The sequence below is a fragment of the Pterocles gutturalis genome, unplaced genomic scaffold (genome assembly GCF_000699245.1).
Source record: "Pterocles gutturalis isolate BGI_N339 unplaced genomic scaffold, ASM69924v1 scaffold16341, whole genome shotgun sequence".
Lineage (NCBI taxonomy): Eukaryota > Metazoa > Chordata > Aves > Pterocliformes > Pteroclidae > Pterocles > Pterocles gutturalis.
The window spans coordinates 56279-81648 of NW_010103369.1; the positions used below are offsets into that span (position 1 = coordinate 56279).

At 39.3% G+C, this 25370-nt stretch overlaps 1 protein-coding gene across 1 annotated transcript in view; it reads left to right on the forward strand.

Moving 5' to 3' along the window:
- The window catches only part of LOC104471375 (EH domain-binding protein 1-like), a 116235-nt gene that overhangs the window by 54961 nt on the left and 35904 nt on the right, over nucleotides 1–25370 (forward strand). Inside the window, 5 exon segments of the mRNA XM_010086702.1 lie at nucleotides 10096–10243; nucleotides 17740–17859; nucleotides 21006–21130; nucleotides 23777–23915; nucleotides 24066–24172. Coding sequence (XP_010085004.1) covers nucleotides 10096–10243; nucleotides 17740–17859; nucleotides 21006–21130; nucleotides 23777–23915; nucleotides 24066–24172 — 639 coding nt within the window.

Here is a 25370-nt window from a genome sequence, read left to right on the forward strand (position 1 = left end):
GAGGGATTTCATGAATAAAGTGTAACCTTTGATAATGCAAGACAAATGTTACGCAGTTTGAGTTTTAGATATAAATGCTTGAGATTCTCAGATGAATTTTATTGCTGTTATTTCCACAAGCTGTATCTATTTACACCACTTAAGCATCCGGCCTAAATTTATAAATACGTGGTTATTCATTATGTCAATGTAAATTCAAGGTGCTGAGTAGCCTGCAGCTGTAGCATTAACTTTCATGCTCACAGAAAACAGGCTGTCAATTTATTAACTGAATTTTAAGATCGTCTGAACAACATTAATTCAAAAACTTAAAGCATCTTCTAGCTGTTTATGAATACTAGGGAAAAAAAGATCTCGGTGTTTCAGAGCTCTCCCTTTGTGTACGAAGCGAGACCCGGGTTTCTTACCATCTGGAATACTCTTTTTCTATCGCTGCTAATAAATGTGGACGTTTTCTGTGTGGATGTTCAGTACATGCTGTTGTGAATCCCAGGATGATATCACCATTACTTAGAGCTGTATTTTGCATTGCCTATTCTGTTATTGCTCAGCATGCACAAGGGTAGAGTTAAAATCTTTATTCATTTCATTTAAAAATGTTTCTTTTGTTCTCCTTATCATGTTCTGGCTTTCCCAAGGATATATGCCTTGAACGAAAAGTCACATGTGCATTACTAATTGTGTGCCATTGTATTTACAGTTCCTAGTGGTGGCACTGTGAAGCTACTAATTCTTTTGCTTCACTTGATGTAAAATAATCTGAGTGTCTTTGATAGCAGTGAAACAGTATTAATTGTTTTGTACATTTCTTGGTCACTCTTCTTAGGTGGTCTTCATAATCTATTAGAACTTTCAGCCAGATTTTTGTAATGTCATGCCTCCAGCAGTGATTAAATTGGTAATTAATGAACAGTCCTTGGCAACATAAACCACATCCCGTTAATTTTCCCTTTTGAGTTTTTAGAAGTTGTCGTCTCTGTCAGAAAGCATTGCGCCACCTTGCTATGGCCCGTTGGCATGAAACCACGACGACTTGATTTTTTGCAGCCATTAGTAGATCAGAGCAGTAATTTCACAGTATTTTGGTCAGGGTAATTATAGTACCAAGTACCGAGTAGAGTTGGGAATTCACACAAGAAGTCCAGAAATACCAGGTGAGCTTCCTTGTGTTCACTGGGACGTTATGATTAGTTTAATTGGGCTTTGTTTGATTTCAGCCGCAGAGACTCTTTGTGCCACGGCACTGCAGCCACTTTCCACTTTAGTGTTTCTGACCTGCATTGACAGGAACTGGTGCAAAAATGAACTCTTTGAAGTGGTACTCTTTGGAGAGGGCGGCTAAAAAAGGGGAAAAGTGATGTGTAAACAGTTTACTGTAGCAAAGCTTGAAACGGGACCGAATACTCTGCATTTTGTAGGTGATGTGATTCAAGTTCTTTTGTATTTTCAGCTGGAGTGGATAATATTTCTCCTGTGTTCGTGCAAATGTTTAGTATATTACTGCATTTAAAAATGCAATATTTTTTTAATCACTGGGTTTTGTATAGCACTTGCTGTTCTGCCTTCCTTTGAAGATAACAGTCGTTTCTCCAACCAGAAATACTGCGAATCAAGTCCTGCAAACAAATCTGGGCGAATGCATTAATGAGACTGCAGCTGCACTTAGTAGTTCACATGTCACAAAATAGTAGGTAAAGGCATTCATACTTGAGTGACTGACTATAGGTGTAGCGGCCTTCAGCAGTACATTGTGCACATTAAAGTTTAAATAGTCACTTGCCTGTTGGCTTCTGAATGAAAGGACTGTCACTGGTCACTTCTCCTGAAGCCTTAATGAAACCAAATAGTTTGCTGCGAGTTTGGGCCTAACCATTGGGGTGTTTCATGCAGTCTTGTCAGTTGATGTTCATGAATTGACTTGAACAGAGATCAAAGTGTTTCTCAAAATGGAGAAGCGGGGAGAGAGACAGCTCCTTCAATTGCACCACAAGAGCTAATCAAGCCATCAGTTCTTTATGCACTCTGCGTGCCTTTAGAATTTAATACCCAATGGTTTGTCAGGACAAATTGAAATTCAGGGGTTGTGGGGAGGGTTCCCTTCTCAGCCTGCTGCAAATAAAATACGTGCTTCTCTCTTCTGGAGGTTTGTTTTGATAAATTTTATGATTTAATGTAAAACTGCAATGTTGATTAAATATTTGGGGTTGGGGAAAAAAAAAAAGTTAAGGTAAAGGATTCAGTGGGGATTATATGCCTTAGCGCTGATTAAAGATCCAGGTTTAAAGTGAAAGAGAAACTAAACTCAGCGTGATTTTTTTTGTTTCTTTGATTGCTAATGAACTTTTTTTGCTGAAACATTTTAAATTGGAATCAGAAGATAGTTTTTTTGAGTGTCAGTTAAAACAAAGTCATGTGAAAATGCCTCTCTCTTACCCTCCCTCTCTCTCTTTTTAATTGATATGATTTAGGCAGAGGAAAATGGTAAGGGGGATTTTTCTATTGCAGAAGCAATTTTTAAGGGATTTAGTCTTATTTAGCCTGAAGGTCTTCACACTAATGAGAGCACTTAAGTTACGTCCAGGCGTTGATTAGACAGCTCATCTATCAACTGGAGCATGAGAATTTGTATTTTAGGTACCTTTTAACGTTATAAATATATATGCTTTTTTTTATTACTTTAGACTTTATTTTCCACATTTTTAATTGCCTTCTTTCATATCCAAGGTGGCTGTAATGCAGCTGACAGAGCACAAACAGTAACAGGGAAATACTCTGTATTTGATGAGAAATAATATTGAAACTGTATCTGTACAAATTGGCCTGCCGAATGCAAATTGCTACCCAGATACATTCCTTAAACCACCACAAGACCGCTTAAAGTCTAAGTACATTTATTCAGAGAACGCAGAATTATATGTATTAAAAAAATGCCCAGACACCCTCCCCCAAAATAGGGAACACTCTCTCTACCTGCAGGTTTTTTTGCCGTGTTTAAAACACAGTAGCATCTTAATTATTTTCTGAACCATTCTGAAAAGTACAGCTTTTGTAACTTTTTGACATTTCAGGTTTAAAAAAAAAAATTAAAACATTGCCACCAGCTTGCACTATGAGCAGCCTGTAATAACAGTTAAAAAAGCTTTCTGAACTATTTGACAAGATTTCTTAGTGCTGAGGCCATATGCTGTAGCCTTTAAGCTATTTCTTCCTATCAGTTTCATTATCACCTGCCTCTGAGTCTCCAATATCATCAGTAAGCACATGCAGAATCATAATTATGCCATGTACAAGTTCTTTGATAACATGTACAGTTTTCTTCTTAATTCTTTATCAAATGCATTGATCGTGGCATGTGTGCATTGATCCAGGTCCACCATCTGGCTGTGTGTGATAAGCACAGTGGCATCTTTGCATTTCCACTGTCATTCATTGCGCTACAATTTGGCTGCAGGGGAGTAGTGGCTGGGATTAGCCCTGTTCTGCTACTTACTTGCATTTTAAGTTGACACCTCTACAGCGGCTCAGACCACATTACAAACTGAAACACATACGCACGACTTAGTGATGTGACACTCCTCAATAAGCTTACTCCACTAGCTACTCAACAATCTGTAATTGGATTTGTAGGAATAACAGCAAAAGATTTCCTAAGAATTGCTGGGGACAGAAGGTGAAGTTTTCTCATTATTGGCAAAAGGCTAGGTATAGATCCTAGGCGATTGGTATTTTCCATTAAAAACAAGCTGCCAGCAGTTTGCAGGACATTTTTCAAAAAACCCCAGCAAAATAGGATCCAGGGAGTCGTAGGGTTTGCACTTGTTCTATACGTTCACATCACATGCAAGCATACTGGGATCCTGCCACCATCCCCCTAAAAATAAGAGAAGGGGGGGAAAAAACCCAACTTTCTGAGGCACTGCAGCCCACACCGTTCGGCTGGGAGTGAACCGGGAGCATTCCTCAGGAGGGCACGTCCTCCTCCCTCAGCGTGGGGTTGCCTGTCTCTGAAGGAAGCTTCCCAGGATGGCAGACTGAAAGATGCTGCTCTCCAGCTTACGCATCCCATACACTTGCCAAAAGTCTTTGTTTCATAACGCCACTTTTTTTTTTTTTTTTTTAATTATAAAGTCAAGTTTACACAAGAGAAAATCCCTTAAGTGGAGCTCAATGAATGTTGACTCCTACAATGAGTAAGCAGCTTCTTTAACTTCTGTCTGTAACTCAGCTGTGGAAAGGCACAGAAAATACCATCTTTAGACTGTTGATCTCAGATGGGACATTATGCCCTGTCTTGGATGATGGCACTATTTCAGAATATTACTCAGACTGCACGCTCGAGACCCTGTTTGTGGGTAATGCCGATAGCACTGACAGACGTGGTGACAGGCGTAACAAGCTTCTGCATCCTGACGCCTTAGGTGATTGTTGTTCTTAATTATACTTCCCAGATGAGGGAGAGCACAAACTTGCCTAAGCAGAGAAAATTCCAGGGAAGAAGTTAGCGGAGGGCTTTGTCGCTGCTTTTGGTTTAGATCGACTTTCTTGATGATCTTTCTTGGGAGCCCCGTCGGTAGGCAAGGCTGCCCTCGCATTGTTCGCTGGGAGAGTGCCTCACTCTTGGTATCCGTGCAGGCGAGCGAGAAGAGGAGGAAAACAGAAAGTGTATTTGGAATGAGACATTTCAACCTGTCCTTAAAACTTGCTGTAGAACCAAGTGCAGGGTGAAATAGAAATGCTTGCCATGATCGTCACATAGATGTGCAGCTCCTCAAGGGTTAACTGGGTTAAATCTTATTTATCTGAATAGAACTGCAGGGCTGTTTTGCAGAATGCTCCAGCACAAATACCTATGGTTCACTTTGACGTTACAATTTTTTTGTTGGTTTCTTTACTTTAAATACTTGAACTGTTAGACCTTTTACTTTTTTCTCTGAGAAAGATGTATTTGTACCAGATTAGAAAAGCTAAACTGTTTCTTTACATTGAATAATCAGCCTGTCATGACAAATCTATCTCCTTCTGCATGAGTAGGTGCCAGTTTGACTAGCTTCTTTTAGGCTCACACTGGGTTTTAAGCTGGATCCATGTGCATGACTGGCAGTGCATTTGTTGGGCCAGATCTAAGGAGCCAGAGAGCGTTCAGCTCCTTTTTGCCTACAAAAGAGCAGCCAGACAACCAGCAAGAGGCCTTGGATGTAGCACAAGGTGATACTTACTTAGTCAGCCATTCTTTTTTTCAAATATATATTTTTTTTTCATTCAGTAAAGTAAGAGTTTCTCAATTTCACAATGACACAAGGAATTAAATTATCAAGGGATTGTTTTCCTACAGCCAGCATTCTTCACACCAGAAATACTGTACCAAGTGAATTGTAGGTTTTCCAGAACAACATAGATTATATTAAAAAAAGAAATAAACATAAAAAATTGCTGGCTACCATTTCTTTAAAAATATCTCCTACGTTTAAGGAGATGTTTTCCATTTTACAGTCACACAACCCCATTTTTTTGTGAATTTTGGGGGCTTTTCTTTCTTAAAGGGGACAGCTTTGTTAAGACGTTGTTTGTGATTCTTCCAGTTTTAGACTTTGGGCTACTTGTGTTTTCATTCTGTCTTGTCTCATTAGTCCATCAGTGCCATAGATTGTAAGCCAATTGCTGCCTCTTTATGACAAGTGATTTGATACTTTTGGTGATATACATTCATGAAAAAATATTTTCAAGTTACATACAGTTTATTGGTAATAAGGTAGTTGATGTAGACACTAGGCAGAAGGCAGAAAATATCCAAGATGTTTGTGTCTGTCTTTGCTGACCACTTCCTACGATCTGACTAGCCACAGAAATTCAAAGGCAATGCACTTTTGTTTATGTCGAGTGCTCCCTGCTTAGCAATTCATATTTTGCTTGCTACCTGTGTGTTTTGAGCTGTTCTGAAACAGTAGTAGAGACCAAACATAAATGTGGTCCCCAGAGTGATCAAAGATTTAATCTGACCAGATGGGACAAACTTGGGAAAGATTTTGACTTTCCACTCTGTTTTGCAACAAGAAAGGCTGATTTTTTTTTTTCTCCCATTCTCTCTTTGTTAGAAAAGGCAGAGATCAGGCTATCCCCAGAGAAATGAGCAGGTGTGGCCATTTACAAGCATGTCTGGTTATATTATAAACCAACATAAGAAAAGTTTGAAATGGTTTGAAAAGATCTGCTAAACAGTTTTAATGTTTCATCCCAAATCCTATTTACTCAAACAAGAACCAATCAAGGTCACAGTAAAACCCAGCCTGCCCAAACCTTTAAAGCTCATGTAATTTTATTTTTTTATTATTTTTCTATTCTGTCTTCTCTGCTAACTGAATAGGTACATTTTGGTAATCCTTGCCTCTGGACAAGCACAGAAGTCTTTTTCTTTCTGAATGGCTAATAACAGAGCCGTTCTTCCTGTCTAATGATGAAAGAGGTGGCAGTCAAGTTCTTTCTCTTAGATGTACTGTGCACTCGGGCAGACCACAGACAATTCTGAAACCCACAGCTACGGGAATTGCTCCCCCTCATACGTACAATTCTGGTTTAATTTTGTTGCTGTGGAGTATCACTAATTTAACACTTTCTTTTTCCACCAGTCTATGGACATGGTAAAGAATTTTCTTTTTAAACATTGAATAAATGCAGTTCACAGGATTATATTTTTTCTTCGTAGGGAGAGGATAATATATTGTCAGACTTCTGGTTTAAACTGAGTTTGGATCCTCCCAAAATTCTACCAAAGGATGGCTGAAAATCCCTGGCAGAGGTTTTTGAGAGGTTTTGGTTTTTGGTTTTGTTTTTTGAAAATGCAAGAAGATTGAAGAATTTTTAGTTATTTAAGGAGATGGGGTTTACAAGGTGGTTGGTTGGTTGATTTTTTTCCCTGCGAGACTTGACCATTCTTAATATTTTACCGAGTTGGTCAGCTCTCAGTTTCTGCAGCTGCCGGGCGACATCGCTGGCCGGGTAATGATCTCGGAAACTGCCCCACCAGTGTTTCACATTCGAATTCACCTTCCCAAATCCACGGCATCATTTTTGGCCAAAGTAATGTCAGTCATTGCTGTCTGCGGCGAGTACAAAAAGGACCCCCTAATGGCAGCCATTTTTATTTGTTTCTTAAGATCCAAAGGCTGCTGAAAGAACAATTGGATAAAGTTGAGGATTGGAGAAGCTTGATTTTCTTGTTCCAGTGAAATGAAACTCCCGTCCTTTTTTCTTCTCCTTCCCCTTAAAAGCTGGAGTCTGCTAGGGGGTTGTAGCTGTGTCAAAGCCGTTGGGATGCCACTGCTGATCACTTTAATTACTGGGACTAAGGAGGATAAAATTAAAAGTAGCACCATTGAAGCAGTGGAAGAAAGCTTGCCGAGATGTCGGTGAACTGTGAAATATAAAAATTGCATGCCAATACATTTTTATAGGAGGGAAACAAGGAATTACATTACTTATTCTTGAAGAGTTTGTCCTTAAATGGTGAAGTTTTCCTCGCTGTGCACCCGCGTGGCAGATCTTTAGACCATTACAAAGTAATTGGGGGAAAATAACAGAGCAAACTTTAATGTCTCTTTGGCATGTCAGGTTCATGTCAGAGGGTGAAAGATTTGACTGAGTTTTCAAATGTACAGGAAAAAAAATCACTGTGTGTGTGTTTGCATGATCCTTTCTTGATGCAGAACTTCTCTTCATGTCTCCTTTCATTTTAATATGTATGTTCCTGCCCTCCGTACCTCTCCTGACCACTTTCCTTTCCAAAATCTAGGGGACTGATTTGCTGTTTAATAATTGTTCTGTACCTCAAAACTTAATCGACCTACTTTTTCTGCACTCAGCTTCATTGCTCCTTCCACCAGCATTTCCTCTGCCAAGCTTGGTAACTGAGTTCAAATACCTGAATTGAATTTAAGCAAGAACTAGGCTGGTTTTTCTCTTATCCACTGGCGATGATTGGCTTAATCAGCACAAACACAAGCCCCAGTAATCTGTGTTTGCTTGGAGATCCCCGGGATGTTAATGACTATGCTAATAATTCAGAATACAAGTTCTCTTTCAGGAGGAGGGGAGAAAAGGAGAGGAGGGAATCAGCCTGCTCAGTGTAGGGCACATTTGTCACAAACACGTAACTGACCTTATTTTAAACTACATGGGCCATAGTAGATTAATTTGTTTGACATTAAACCACATGGGAATCTTAATATAAATTTCTCACATTCCTTCTTAAAAGTCATTTAAATCGAACTCACAAGTTTCTGTATCCCAGGAATTACAAATAGTAGAAATTTGGGCAGTTTTATTTCATGTAAAATTCGGTGTAATTTATGTTACCAAATACCATGGGTTGAAATCAAATCCGTTGCTGTATCAGTTGGCTGCTAGAAATTAAATTAAATTGATCTATTATAGTGCACAGGCACGGGGCGGGGGGCGGTGGGGAAAGCTTTCCAGTTGTCTTTCTAATGTGTACTTTACCAAATAAGTTTTTGATAGAACTGTTGTTCTGTGCCTTCTGGGAAGTTAAAGGGTGAGAAAGCAAACAAAGCCAATGCGCCATCCCGCTGCCTTGCAGGGCCCAGGCAGAATTGTCTTTCCAGGGGAAGGACATTAGGAGAAAAGTAAATCCAGGCAATCTGATAGGGAATCAGGGTTCTGTCACTCAGAGACAAGATATTGTGCTGTGTCCATATACTTTGTTTACTGTAGGGTTTTATGAGTTGTAACCTGCCCATGCAAGCTGTTAATGAGGCTAAATCTTGCTGCTTGAGGATTGAATTACAGCACACCTCTGGGCTAATGGTTATAAACAGAAAGTCCCATTAGGGCTGCATTCTGATTCAATCATTTGCATTTTTTCTATTGTGCCGAGAACAATGCTGAGTAAATAGCTACAAACAAACAATTTACATGGAAATGGCTAAAATGTACCTAATTAGTATTTTGCCCTTGTTTTATTAATGATTGCTTAAACTAAATAGCACTTAGCAGCAGCTCTCACCAGCATCTGCAGGTGTGGGACGCTCAGCTTCTGGGTTGGTGGGAAGGCTGCCAGGATGGCTCTCCAAAATTAGGCAGTATGTTATATTCCAGGTCAACTGCCTACACCTGGGTTTTTTTCTGTTCATTATTGTCAATAATACAAATTTATCATCAGATTTGACTTAAAGCCAAACGCTGACTTGGTTGCACTTATGAGCATTTGCAATATTGAGGCAAGGGCAGAAAACAGTCCTGACTTTGAAAAAATCATATTTTTAAGATGAAAACTGAAACAGTTTCCCTTACAATTTAATGTATTCTTATAAATACATTTAAACTATATTTTTATTATTATTCTTTACTGTGGGGGGTTAGTCTTTTCCAAAATTTCATGCTTTAGAACTTTGCTCATTTATGTAACTGCAATAGGCTTTAGAGGGACAACACTATCTGGGATAGTTTCTATACGATCTCTTAAATTACTGAACGAAGCCCCAGTAGTAGGGTTTTTTAAAGCAATGCAAAGTCCTTTCTGCTCTGGCATCTATTTTTGTTTCATCAATTTTCATTAGTTTATTTAAAAAAGAAAAACTGAAAGATATACCCACTGAAGTCTAAGGATTAGATTCTTCCCATGCCTCAGATTCAGTGTTACTTTACATTTCGAAGTCAGCTTGATGATTGGAGTAACGGAGAGCAACATCTGGCTTCTCATTTCAGTTCTATGAGAGAGTATTACTCAAACAAGTAATTCAATTTAGTAAAACCCTTTTTATAAACACAGTAGAACTTATTGCTTTGAGACAGAAGTTTCTGGGAATTTTCATCAAGGTATTTTTATAGAAGATATTTTATAAATGCTTTAAATTGCAAATAATTAGGTTTCTAATGCAATAATAGTTTTGGGAATGCTTTAAAGAAATCTGATTCATGGATGTCTTTAAAATTGTGGTGTGACACCCAACTGATATCGAGCATCCTATTTATAATGTGGGCCAAGAACCATGCTGTAAACCAGTTACTATCATGATGATCAGATTGAGAGTGAAATTGCATTTCTGTCAATTACTGAGTTGGCAACTGTTCAATATATCTTAGCAGCAAGATGAAGAGCGGCGTCGGCAGCTGAGAGAGCGAGCTCGTCAGCTAATAGCAGAAGCTCGATCTGGAGTGAAGATGTCAGAACTTCCTAGCTACAGTGAAATGGCTGCAGAAAAGTTGAAAGAAAGGTCAAAGGCATCTGGAGGTGAGCTGAGGAACCTTGTATCTTATTCCTATGGCAACCTAGAAACCAGAGAAGACCTTTTTGGGTATCACTTTTATTCACACTTCAAAACGTTCTTGTGGGTAATTGTTGTTCATCAGGTGCACATATCAAAAGACCTGGCCATAGATATGTTTCCTAAATCGAGGTTGTGTCACTTAATTTCTAACAATTGAAAGAAAAGCATACATGTGATTGAAAGAAAAAGATGTTATGTGAACAAGTATCTCATATTGGCTATTATTTACAGATTTGTCATTACCCACAATTATTCTGAATTTTATGATTGTTGGTTAAAATCTCTTAAATATGTATTTTTATATAGGAGCATGGACATGATTTTTGGGGAAAACACCATCAGAAATACTTCAGAAACTTTATTTTGTATTAAATGTGTTCAAAAGGCTGCTTGGGAAGAGAATTTTAAAGGTAGCCCGTGGGAGGTGGGGACAACAACCTTTTGATTTTAAATGGCAGTCTTTTGACATACCACTTGCCTTTACAGGTTTTGAGTTGTTGTAGTATTGCTATGATGTTATTAAACTGACTTTGAAAAGTCATTAAAATTTGTGTACCTGCTAGTGCTACGAGCTGGAGTAATGTAGTGTCACTCAAACTCAAATGGGTGTTGAGAAGCCATTTCAGTACAGGCTTCTTGCTCTTTTAGTATCTTCTACATATTCTAAGGGGGAAATTGTGTTTCTCATAGTAACACATAATTGTAAGGCGAAGTGTCAGAAAAATCCCCTTTACATTCACGATGCATGTAGATTCAACAACAATATTTTTTTATTCTCTACTGCATGTATTTTATAATTTAAATACCATTTTATTGGACTAAGCCCTATACTTCTGTTCCATTTAACACCAAAGAGAAAAGCGGTTAGTTGTGCTTCTCGCCTTGGGGCTCGTCTTCAGTTTTCCTCTTTGCCCAGTAAACCAAGCTTGCCAACAGAAATCTCTTTTGTGATAAATAGGGAAATTACATCCTTGATGGGGAGGGAGTAAGACAGGCTGAGCAAAATGGCACAGTACTTGCATATTAAGTAGACTATGGCATTCTTCATACCTCTTCACAATTTATGACTCCCCATCCAACATTATCTAATTACTTCCTCCTCACTGGGTTATTGTGCCTGTGCGTAGCTGTTCCTGCTGTCTCTCCTCTCCAAGTAAGGTACACTTTCTGGCCATATCCTGAGTGCTCAACTGGGTAGTAGTTACCCTGTTCTGTCCTAGTGACTCACTGGTAGTGTTGCTAAATATCCCAGTATGCTGCTCTCTGGGATGTGACCTTCCCTGTTCATATTTTCCTCTGAATTTTGCTGTTGCTCTTCCTGCCCTCTGTTAGTTTATAAACAGTCTCAGAGGTAACCGTGCACTGTGCATATAGATATGTATTCTATATAGAGATTGTATATGCACTCAGAGAGTTTCAGTGTTATTCAAGGAGGAGACAGTATCGGTACTGATGAGAACATGTTTATAAAGTTATCACCAATACTGCACCTGTTGGGTTTTATCCAGTATCACAAATTCACTGCTTTCTACTTCTGCATGTGCTGCGAGTTATCCCCTTCCTACCTTGATTCTTCTTTGTTCACACAGTAGTTCGGCCAAGTTATTTGAACTTCTATTGGGCTTTCAGTTTTTGTTCACTGTCTGCTTTTACTCCTCTTTCCTCTTTTCATAGAATCAAAGAATCATAGAATGGTTTGGGTTGGAAAGGACCTTAAAGATCATCAAGTTCTAACCCCCCTGCCATGGTCAGGGACACCTTCCACCAGACCAGGTTCCTCAGAGCCCCATCCAGCCTGGCCTTGAACACCTCCAGGGATGGGGCATCCACAGCTTCTCTGGGCAACCTGTTCCAGTGCCTCACCACCCTCACAGTGAAAAATTTCTTCCTAATGTGTAGTCTAAATCTACCCTCTCTCAGCTTATAACCGTTCCCCCTTGTCCTCTCACTACACTCCCTGATAAAGAGTGCCTCCCCATCTCTCCTGTAGGCCCCCTTCAGGTACTGGAAGGCTGCTATTAAGTCTTCTCAGAGCTTTCTTTTGTCTAGGCTGAATAACCCCAATTCTCTCAGCCTGTCCTCATAGGGGAGGTGCTCCAGCCCTCGCGGCTCTCCTCTGGACTGTCTCCAACAGGTCCAGTTAATATGCATTTTACAGCACTTCCTTCTACTCATTCATTCTCAAAAAGCTTTCCTTATGGCAAATCTTCCACATGCTTCTACCACACCACCGGTGATTTCAGGTGCCACCCTAGATCTGTGCTCAGGAAATGTATTCTTCTAAAATACAGGAGTTCTGTGAAATGGCACTTTATAGACCAAATAAAGTGTAATTATTTTTGGGTTTAGTCTTCTTCATTTTTTGATTTCCACCAAAAATTAGGATTTAATAGACGGCCTCCTTATTAAAACTGGATTCTGAATATTGCCCCTGACTCCACTCACATGTAGTAGGTATTTTTTCTGTGTATAGTCCTGTATTCCCTATACAATACCTAAGACAAGCTTATAGTAATATCTTACGTCTTCCAAGCTCTCTTGTCCATTATGCTTCATTAATCTCTTCTTCTGAATTGATTGCTAGATTTTAATTTGCAAAAATGGAATTTACCAATTCACTTTCCTCTCTCTCAATTCAGTTATTCCAGAAAAAAGCTGACATTCCAGCTTTGGAATTTTTGAGTTTTTAAAGACTAACTCATTGCTCACTATTGTAGGTGAAAATGTGATCTCTTTCAGTGTTTCTGTATACTCATTAAGAGTTTCGTGCTTTAGCACTGGTGCTACATTCTCTGTTAGCTGGCTTTGTTTAATCATGGTCTGAAAAACTCAAATGCCTATGGCAAGCTGAAACTTTCCTGGATAAGCAGCATCCTTTGCTATGAAATCCAGTCTTCTTCATAGGTTATTTGGCATGTGAGACACAAAATACTTCTTTCTGCCAACTGCCAGAGGGTTTGGGATGGCAGCTTCAAATTTATTAGATGTCCTACTAGCTTCAAGCTGATAAGCAGATGCCTTGAGAGATGGGTCCAGGGACAGCATTGAGGTAAGAGTCCAAATATCCTCCCTTTGCCCAGCAGCGATGGGACAAAGGAATTGACATCTTATCTAGGCATTGTCCCCATGCAGTGGGACACCCATCCACTCTTTTGGGATTTGGGTAGTGTGTGTTTTTTTACTCTCTGGCACATCTCCATCCTTTGTTTTGTGGTCTTTGTGAGGATGTGGCTTGGATCTGTAGGTAGGGAACAATGGAGAGGAAAGGGGGTAAGACAAAAATAGTGGGAAGAGGCTTTGGTAAAAAAAAGAAGTGCCAAAAACAGGCAACATTAGGAGGAGAGAAGAGAATGACCACAGGAGTGGCACAGAAAAGAGATGTTAGAGGAGAGGGGAAGGAAAAACACAGCAAAAGCAGCATCCAGTTGTATTGTAAGACAAAAAGAGTTCTCAAAAATTTTAGAATTAATAACAAAAGCTAGAAAGAGGCACTGCAGTTAAAAAATTTACCAAGAAAGCCAGCTGGCATTGCATTGCACTTGTATGCTTAAAGATTTCAGGATACATTACAGATTTTACTTCTGAGGCAATGATTTGGGGGGAATGTACATCGTAGCCTAGTCTTACTCATCATCCTCAGTCTGCAACTTATAAAACGGTGCTGCCCTCAATTTAATATTTTTAACAGGCAGTATATCTGTCTGTTAGCAGTTACTGCTGTACTTCCTTGTCCCGACGTCTGATTTCTTGTACACTGAATCAGTATTTCGACCTTGCATTTCTTCCATTCCCCACCTTTTCTTCCTTTATTACTGTTGAGGTGCTCCTATCACATCCTGTAGCCTTAAAGTGAACTCTCTACCTGAAAGTAAATAAACTAAATATCTGAATATCCACAAACTTGAAGGATTTCCCAAAGAGAATCCTGGAGGCATCTTCCGTAAAGAGTGAGTACTGTTCATGCAACTCAAGTGGCAGCTTACATATGCCTCTCCCACTAATATGATGCAACCCCTATCAATGCTTTTACTTCTCTATGAAATTTTTTCCTTTTTAATTTCATCTAGAAGTTGATGCAGTCTGCTGCAACTCCTTCACATGTGGACAAGCTTAAACCGCTTAAACCAAGTCAAGAGAATATCAGTTTAACCACAAATTAAGTCTGAGCTTAACCTGAATAGTAAGACGTATGAGCTGTAAAATGCCTCTGGATCTTTTTTTCCACCAGTATTTTGGCATTTCCGTTTGGTTCCAAAAGATTCTTATTTCGCTCTCTTCAGTCCAGACTAGAGTCCAGGCTGCGTAGGTAATGGTCAGTGCTTTTTAGTTTTTTACTTAATCCTTTATCTTTAATTTTGTTCATTTCCTCATGACATAGTAAAGTTTTGCTCTCTTTCTAGGCTCCACATTTACATACTTTTCAAAGAAGCAGTTCTTTAGTACTCTTCTAAATATATGCCCTGGTTCTAGACCAAGTGTTTTAAGTTTTTCATACTAGTAATTTGTTCTTTCAATAAGAGATAACTATTATCTCTTTGTCATGTTGTTCCTTTTATCATTTATAATTGTAAAATCTTGTTGTAACATGCTCCCTAAACACGTTTCCCTTTTTAATACACTAAAAGAACACTGGACTGGAAAAAAACCCTAATGTAGTTTAAACAAGGAATCTGTAGATTTTGAAAGATATTTGAAAATTTCTGAAATTACTTCAAATGAATGCTTTTAATTGACTTTTTTTTTTTTTTAAAGTGTAAATGTCTTGATAATCGTATTCAGTTGAAGCCTGCCAACTTTAAATGGAATACTGGATCAGGTCATTATCTGACACTAGGAACTGGTGTCTTTGACATTCCCATCTCTTTTGTTACCTAAAATAATGGTGTCAAAGACAGTGCCTCTGATCTCATCTTGCTGTATTAAATTAAAGAAAATCAAATAATCTAATGTAAGCATTCCCTTAGTATCCAGCAGTCTTAAACTGTGTCATCTTGTTTAGATTGTTTTGAGACATCCAGCATCCTGCTGGATGACTGGTAGTTGTGAGCTGACCTTGCAAGCTGACTTCTTTGTGTGCTTTGGAAAGTCACTGCCTGCCTCTAGGCTCAAAGTGGATTTGATTTCCTTCTGCTTCTGCAGGGTCCCTCTTTCTTTCTCTTCCACCTTTTCCAAAGGTCTGTGGTCCTTTGCTGCTGTCAGCCTGGTCAGTGCCACCATGAACTCCAGGATGCGTTTGAGAGCACTGTGGCCTGAGTGCCACTGAATTTCTCTGACACCGTCATGAAGGATTTAATACCTTTTGAGAACTCTAGCTCCTCATTAGAAAAAGTAGGGATGCTTTGAAGAAAATATCAAAAATACAGAGTTGCTGGTGTTGCTGCTTTACCATTCTGTTTTCTCTTCAGTCTGCTTTTCACCCCATCCCTTTCTCTACTTCATGATGTTCATACTGTGCCCTCCTACTTTGTTCACCTACCTCCCTGCTGCCTGAAGTAATAAGAGTCCACATCACGGAACAGTGTGAATATAAATGGGAACAGAAAGGATGTCACATGGAGCCCAGAGTGTTTCTGCCCACCCAGTTGTACACCTGAAGCACAATTTGTCAGGTCCCAGGTCCGGTCGCGGATTCTGGTTTAGCTGGAGAGAGATGTTCTTCATCCATCTGGATCAAGCTGGGCCAATCTGGAAGAAGGCTGACTCTCCCAGGGACTAGTGAGAATTGGTGGAGAGGAGCCCAGGGAAGTCATGGCGGTCAGCTTAAACAGAGGGGTCCTACTTCACAGGCTGCTGTTCCATCATACATGCAACAGATGTTGAATGAGACACTGAAATGGAAACTTCTTTGCTGCTGTCTGTCACAGAAAGAGCCTTACCGTGAACTGGGAGAGCTCTGCAAAAGACATTGATTAATTACAGAGGAATTCAGGGTGCAGCTGGTTAGAAAAGAGTAGCAGACATGTAAAAAAGTCAGCAGGTGCCTAAGATGGGAATTAGTAGGGACTGTGGAGATAGAGAGGTAAAGAAAAGAAACAACTGCATGACCTTCATGTCAGCAATGTGGGCCTGAAGTGCAAACCTCAGGTCTGGGGAATGAGGTTTAGTGTATTTCAAAGACAGATGATGAGTCATCAGCACCAATCTTGGCCCAAACATATGGCATTCAGGATTATGGCATTTTGGTACTATGTTTAGGATCCTTTTTGTTTATATGACACTTGAATGTACCAATGTCCTGTAATTATAATTAGTATTTTTTCCTATTGTACTGTGTTTTAAAGTTCCTTTAGTTACTATATGTGTCTTTGTTCTCCAGGTACACTCCAGCCTTCTCTTTTTGTCATTTTTACACACATGCATACATAGGAAAAAAATGTTCAAATAAGTCTCAACAAGTGTAGATAGCATTTGATATGAGACTTAAAGTGAGTAAATACAATGCAACTACATGCTTTGAAAGTACTAATCTAGCTTTTATGGACTTTAATTTCACTATATATTTGTAGTGAAAATGTGAGTCAGGATTTCTTCTGGGATCTGCTTCACAATTCAGCACTTGCTATTTGATCTTCCTCAGGTTACTTACTCTTTCTGTGCCATAATTTACCTACATCATCATCATAATTGTAATTATAATAATTGCCTACTTCATAAAACATTATGGGGCTCATTTACAAGTGATATTCATAAGCTGCTCTTAGAAACTTGGCAGAAAGATCCCATAAAAATATAAAGTATAATTACCACTATTATTTTATTTAAAATGTATGTAGCTTACAAACAGCGCTGATTCAAAGTGGTGCAGTAAGGCAGCAATCTGTGAGTGTGCTCTTGCTACACCTGAGGTCAGTACTTGTTAACCATGGTGTTCCATCCAGGTGGTATTTTTCCTCCTCATATCAGAAGTGGTAGGAGACATTAACACCAAAGCAAGGTACAGTGATTACCAGTCTGTGATATTTTCTGCAAAGTAAGGAGTAGCAAGTCTCACCAAGTTGGGAACTCAATACCAGGAGCTGCTGTCTTTCTCAAGAGACTGCTGCTCCCAAGTCCTTTTGCTGGCCAGACCCGTCCAATCTTGCTGTATCCTGGCTTTGGCACCCATTCTGCATTATAGAGAATGGGGAGCCTAGGGGAAATTATTTTGACTCGAGATATAAGGAAAAGCGTATGTGCTTTTCAGAGTTAGCCAGTCAGCACAGAGAACAGCCACTGCTGAGGCCAGACTCTACCTTTATTGTAGCAGGAGTTTCCAGCAGAGCCCCCTGTGTGTATATTGAATTGCATCAGTTTAAAGATAAATCTGTGAGGGGACAGAGAGAAATCTCCTTCCAGACTTATTTAATGATTTGCATTTTTTATCATAACTCAGCTTATTCTCTAAAGCATTCTCTTTTTTTAGTGATGTGGTGCATGCACCTTAAGAAGATACTAACCTTAATGCTGTATGTTCCTACAGATGAGGATGAGGATGATGATGATAATATTGAGATAGATACTAACGAGGAGGTTCCTGAATGCTCTGTTACTGGAGGTGGAGATGAGCTTACTAACCTAGAAAATGACCTTGATGCAACGGGTAATTTAAATAATGGCTATTTTGTGTATTTTGCATGACTAACACTCTATCATTGTATAAGTACTGATGCGCTGCTTCTCTCTGTCATAGCTTTATTCCCTTGTGCCTTTTCAGGTCTTTTAAACGCTAATGCTTATTCTTTTTAAATATTTTGTATCCATGTTTAGTTAAAATTTAAAATCAGCAACAGAATCATTATTTCCCACAATGGCAGATTTAAATGTCTCTTACTGTTTGATGGGGAAGGGGGCCCCAGGCCAGATTTGTAAAGCTGAGCCACCTGAAATCACCCTGCCTGGATTGTCCCAGCAAAGCAAGGTAGGCAGAGGAGTGAGCAATCGCATTGGTGAGTACAGCTGCCGCTCTCTGCACTGACATCCTGGCCCATCTGCTCAGTGAAGAGAAACAAACCTGTTTCTATGTTTCCATGTAGACTTGGTATCCCTCAGGTTCCTTCCTGGGGACGAGTTCCTGTATTTACACCTTGTTGGTCCAGTGGGGACATGGAGGTATACATTTGAACAGAATTAGTCCTATTTACTTTACAAAGTTCAAGTAATAGATTTATAATAACACATTTTAAAAGCATTCCTGATTGCGTAGAAATGCTTGTACAATCATATTGCATGCTGGTGAAGTAATAATAAATCATAGTAGTGGTATTTCCCCTTTCAAAAATTGTAATCAAGCGAAACTGGGGTTCATGTTCCTCTACAGATGATAAGTATGTCAGGATCTTACAAGGGAGATGCTTATTTAAAAAGGCGCTAGATCTTCAAAGCCACAAAGGTAATTGGCATCAGTAAGGGGCTCCTCTGCTCACAGAGAGTTGAAGGAGTTTGTTCGCTGTACAAGTCTGCCTGTTACCAGTGGCCCTGGGGAATGCCCAGGGCCCCTGTGTAGTGTGGTGTGCTTCTCTGCTGAGGTGCTTCTGCTCATTACAAGTTAGCTCGAGCCCAGAGAAGTGTGGCAAGCACAGGGACAGCATCAGGAAAAAGGCGGTACAAGAGAGAACTTCCTACAGCATCCTATGGCAACTGTATGTCAACTTGACCCAAATGTGTAGCCCATTATATGTTAAATCAAAACACTTCAGTGTTTGCTCTTTGTAAATTAAATTGACAGTGATGTGTGTGTAGCACTTTCTAGTTTTTTTTGAATGCAAAAGATTTGAGTCATGTCCTCAAACACATAAGAAAATACATTTAATGTTTCCAGAATTTGAATTAAGCTGATTTAGAGCAGAATTTTCCAATAAATACTGGTTCATTTTAGGAGAAATAGAAAATCAGTAAATGAATATTCCTGTCACATAGCCCCAGTGACTTACCAACATATATTTCTGTGGGCCTTTTTTCCTGAGAGATACTTTCTCAGGGATACAAACCCACTACCCAACGCTACATCTCCACAATGGGAAGACATTCTGGAAGAAACCTGGGACATTATTTTGCATTATTTTGAAGTTAAGTCTGCACAGTAGCCTAGAAGGACGAACAAGTAAGGAAGAGGATGGGCAATAATACAGAAAGCAGTTTAACGCTGTGATAGAAAACAGTGTACACAGATTTTGGTGGGATTCTGCCAGTTCATATCAAGTTCTAATGAAGGCTGAATCTCCTGGGAGCACCTAAACACAAAACTGTAAGGGACATTTCACCGTTGGGATCATTATCACCATCTTAATTTGTCTCCTGCTGACTCTTAGTCCCTCCCATCTCTCTCAAGAAGAAAAAACTTTTTTTTTTTTTTTACTGCCAGTTGTTGGTTTTAAATATTGTGTCTGCCTGGATTTGTCAGTATTGCTACCATACACTGCTGTGAATGTATCTGATAAAATGTGAACCTCTTATATCGTAGTTATTAGATGATGTTTATGTATAAACCCACGAGAATGTGCATGTACTTACATGTGAGCCTCAATTAAGGGCACCCTGACTGGGTGTGCCAGAGGAAAGGGAAACCATCCTTCGTCATAACCCAACCCAGCCCGTTGCTGCTGGAGGCAGGCATCATTTGATTGCCAGCATGCCAAAAATATTTGGCTGATGTGAACTGGAGCGCTCCAAACCTTGGAAGGAGCTGTGCAGCAAAGCAGTCATGGCTCCACTTCCCACACCAGCTAGAAGCTACCAGCCCACGGTGAAAAACTCGGGCTGTGCCTATAGAAAAACATAACAACTGCTATTTTCCCAAGGCCCAGATGTACGTGCATAATATACGCAGGTGATGCTGCATTCGCTCTGTTTCAGGGGTGATTTCTTGCATGGTGCTGCATGTAGAGTATGTCTGGGAGCTTCTGCACCAGCATTAATCTGCCTTCCTACCCAGGGTTAACGCCATAGATCTGTGCTGCGGTTTGTTATTAACACCTTTCTCCTTATTATGTGTGTACGTGTAGGTAACTGTGTGTGTAGGTGTGTTACAAATTCATATAGTCAACGATCACGTACAGAATGATCATTATTGGGAGGTAAAATTCTCAACTGTTATATCTGTGGGCTCTGATCCAAGTTGCTAAAACTGCTGAAAGAAATTTGGGGGCTTCGGCACTTTGAATCTGTCCCTTCGATGCAGTTACAAAGCATTTTATGGCTCTCACAGCTTCAATGTATTGTGTAAATCATAGTAAAATATTACTGGAAAGCTGTCTCTTTTGATACTGAAATCTTAACTTTGAGAAGCTGTGCCAAGGAACCTTAGGATAAATTAGTAGTTCATAAACTTGAGGGGTTATCAGTACTTAGAATATGTAATAAATTGTTATATGTCATCTTAAAATAAATGGCTTTTTAAGTGTGTATTTATAGCGAAGTATAGGTATGTACAGGCTGGGAGTAACTTAAAGTAAACATTGTCTGCTTTCCGTGGTTTTTCATCTACTGTCTTCGAGCACATTTAGTTGTTCAGCTGAGTGCTATATATATTTTTTTGGGACAACTTAGCCATTATCTATGTACATTACACAAATCCATGCCAATACGAATCGCAAAAAAAAAACAAAAACCCTTCTAGCTTTTACTTTTTTTAGTTTGAAATGATAGCAAAGTGAATGAAATCTACCTTTTAAATTGCTATGTTGTTGTAGCAACTCTGCATTTAAATGCATCTCACTCTGTTGTATGTGGTATTTGCATATTTAGCAGAACAAAACAGTAAGTTGGTGGATTTGAAGCTGAAGAAGCTCCTAGAAGCTCAGCCACAGGTGGCAAATTCACTCTCCAGTGCTGCTCAGAAAGCTGTAACTGATAGCTCAGAGCAAGACATTAAGGTAAGTTTTGATTAATGCTTTTGTCTCAGTACCTGTGTGTTCCGATTTTGGGTCTGTACTTCATGAGGGGGAAAATGATTTCTTATCAAATCCTTCACAGTAAGAAACACAGAAAATCTTCATGGCAGTGCAATTGCATAGTTTGCAGTGTGGTGGGTTTTTTCCTGTTGATTAGTCAACACATTTTCCTTTATTATTTTTTATCTTGATACTTGTCATTGGCATAACAGTAAGAGATATAAGAAGCATTTGTCAGTTCTTATTGCTCAGGTTGTCACTTAAATCAGAAATACAGCGTGGGCTCCATCCTGCTGCTGGTGTGATCAGCAGCAAGACTCTCCCTGACTTCAACAGGAGCAGGATTGCACTCTTAGTGATTTGCTTCCCTCACAAGCTTGACCTTCTGTTTTTTCTCCATGAAAATTAAGCCGAGGTGCACTTTAAAGACATACATACTTGGGTGCTTGACAACGAGTGCTGCTGGGAAAAGTAGACCCGAGTATGCGGTGTATGTGCTCATTTTGCCTATTCTTAATGTTCACCACTTAAGCATAAAGCGCATACCAGTCAATTTTCCATTTCATTTTCTTAATTAGACCCCTTGTGTTCTTACTATTATATTTTTTTAAAAATAGTCCCTGTAGGTCATTAATATCCCTATGGCTCTGGGGCACTTCCAGTTGGGTATAACTTTTCACCCACCTGCAGTCTAGAGGGAAAGCACTGCTGACTGAAAGGATTTCCTTCCCCAGATACAGAGATGCTTTGAAGTCCCAAAACAATGACTTTCATTGCTTTTCCCTTACACTGTCGGTTCCTATAAATTGGTGATGAAAGTGTGTGGCAGCAGCAGAGGACTTTCGGTCTCTATCTTTGAACAAAAGGAAGCCTGGATCAAGTCTGATTTTTGCGTTCAATTTAGCTTTCTGCAGTGGATTTAATGCAAAATGAAGCTGGCCCAAGAATAATACAATGGATTGAAAAGGCTAACTGAATTAGTGGGCTTAGAGGAATACATTTGTAAAGTGGCAGAAGTCCCCAGTCATAAAAAGGTTTCTTAAAATGGGATTTACTGGCTAATCACACTGATATTTTAGCATGTTGCCAGGCCTGAAAAATTAGTCATGTTTGTTTATTTTGGTAAAGACTGTGGTTTAGGCTGTCAGATGGTTATTGTGCTAATAACAGGAAACCACCTTTTATTTAATGAGAATCATAACTACCCGATTAGTGCAGCTGAAAAGTCATCCAGGGGGTATGAGCAATACTTTTTTAAGCTTAATTCAACAAATGACACGCAGGCCGCTTCTTAGGGTAATTTGGTATCACCTAACCTAAGAAAATGGCATTTCTCATTGTAAAAGGCTTCTGTGAAGGAGTTGATTTTTTTTTTTAAGGTACCCCCACAAAAGGTGCAACTTAACAATTTATCTCTGTGTACGTCTTTCTAAGGAAGAGTTGGAAAGCGGCATTATAAGGAATATATGGTGTCCATCTGTTCTCATGGAGCTCTCAGCATTGAGGTGGATTTGTTTTTTAATAAAATGCAGTTTACACGTTTCTAAATGAGGCATTCTGTGTTTGTGGAAAAGGATAAACTGTTACCTTCCCTTGGGGATTGTGTATCCCTGGCCTCCTTGAGGCTAGAGAATAGGCCATTGGAGAACTCCCTCATTACCGATTGTCTCAATGCAGAGGAAGGGCAAAGTCTTGGTAGCTTTTGATAACCAGTTTCAGCATTCAGCAGGCTTAGCTATTAGTCATGCATCTTAGCCTTTCCCTATTTACTTTCAAAACACTTAATAAAAATAATAAAAGATTAGGTATAAAATGAAATATTTGTTTGGTACACAGCACCTCGGTATCTGCAGTTTCCACACACTGCGGTGGTTCAGTCTTCTGGGATATTTCGTGTTGATAGAACCGTTTGAATTTGTTACCCGTATTAACATAGGAAGCCCTGGAAAAGATAATTGTAGTTTCCTTAGCTGTAAAGGGCTTACTTACAAATCTGGCTTTGGAAAGTTATAGCTGATGAAATGCAGTTCAGTGGGGTAGTATTATAATCCTACCTTTTAGCCTTCATCCAGCATTAGTGGTTTATCTCAATGGGCATAAAATTAGAAACTAGTTCTTCTTGTCATACAAGTCTGTGGGACTACAGAAAACGACAGATTTCTTTACCAGGCAAGGAGACAGGCTAAAGGCAACACGCTTTTAAAACGATACAGATCGTATTCAGGGGTAGAGACGCCGCTACTTGGCAGCAGCACACACAGCGCTTGGCAAATCAAACTTGCAAAGGAGTGATTTTTTTGTTTAAAGTCGACATCGCTGGCAAATACTGCTCACAATTAATAGGTCTGGCTGTTAAGTAAGTAGAGTACTGCAGGAGGGTGCCCACGTAGCAAAAATCCAGTCGTTGCCACCACACATTAATAAAAAAAAAAAAAAAAAAAAAAGTTAATAATTCTTCCTTTTTTTCCACAGCTGGTACTTTCATCCTATATAAACCGTGACCTCAGTTGTGAAATCCTCTTGGCAAAAGCTGTGTCCTGTCCCCTCACCGAAATGTACCTTTCGAATTCGTGCCTTCCCGTTTGTAAACAAAAGAAACTGTTGTGTGTCTGGTTTTTTCCCTAGCAGAATGGAACAGAGGAACATCGTGCTGAGCGATTACAAAAAGCAGCAGAACGGTTTAGAAATCCTGTTGTGTTCAGCAAGGACTCTACCGTCAGAAAAACTCAGCTCCAGTCTTTCAGTCAATACGTGGAGAGCAGACCAGGTAGGAGAAAATATAAAACCTGTTTTCCCATCTTATGATTTAATAATATTTAACAATAAATATATGAAAACCTGATAATGTAAGTCCACATTTCAATACATAAATATCAAGCTTTATAATAATTTTACATGTCTTTCCCCTTTTTTCAAGAGATGAAAAGGCAGAGATCAATACAGGAAGATACAAAGAGAGGAAATGAGGAGAAGGCTGCGATAACTGAGACTCAGAGGAAGCCATCAGAAGATGAAGTGCTTAATGTATATTAATTTTTTGTCTGGTTTCATGATTGCTGATAATTCCAAACTGTATGTGGAAATAGTGCCTTTATTTGTTAAAATGAGATGTTAGGTTTTTTTAGATGTCAATCTCCAGCGCATTCAAAGCAGAGTGAGAGGGGTGCACTGTTGAATTAGTCTGCAGTGTGGTGATAATTGTCAGATAAAAAAAAATGAATTTTTCAGAGTTCCACAGCCCCAGCTTCCTTGAGACATTTCCATCAGGGCACTTCCCATAAAGAGATTCCAGTATTGATCTACCGGGAGGATTTTAATTATTACAATAGCAGATACCGCAGAGCTGCAGTTAGAGGGAAGAGTCACATGAGACCTGCTAGAATTTCTCAGCCAACCCATTTTGTTGGCTTGGGTTAATGGGTGTTCAACCTTTCCATTATCCAGATCAGCCGTGAATTACTAGCTGAATGATGTTTGCATTAATATAATATATATGGTAATTTCTTCACTTAATTAACGGGGAGGTTCAGCTCAGTAGGGGTATGGGCTGATCATGTGTAAAATTGATTTGTGAGGGAAATATTTGATAGACCGCAGGGAGAAAGCTGGTTTTGATGGACAGCTGCGGGACAGAAGCAGGAAGAACAAGTTTTAACCTGAATTTTTTTTGTCTGAAAACGCAACACAGCCTTTGATGGTGGTCGTTTGTTGCTCTCCACAATTTATCTAAACACATTTGTAGTTTTTGCTGAGCAGCGATTTTGTACTACTGTCATATCTACACCAAAAAACCAAACTTTTTACAAGCCAGAGTTATTTTTAGCCCAGTCGTACTATTGCAGAGCTGAAGAGGTCTGGCACAGTAAGTTCACATTATATATGCAGATGATACACGTGAACTCTTGGGATATTTCAGCCTGACACAGCATTTCTTTTCATCTTCTAATAACAATTGTTAACAATTATGCACGCTGACATTAGGGAAGTTTCCGTACTATTTTCAATTAATTATAGTTGATGAAAGGCAGTATATTGCACATTACTTCAACTCCCCAGACTGAATTTTTTTTTTTTTTTTTTCTTCAGGGACTGGTCTCAGGGAGTTTTGTTGTTGTTTTTCTGGCTATATAAAAGGTAGAAAAGGGGTTTCCAATACAGCTGATACTGTTGGCTGTTGTGTAGGAAGAGAAGGACCAAATTAGTGGGGGCATAATGTACATAA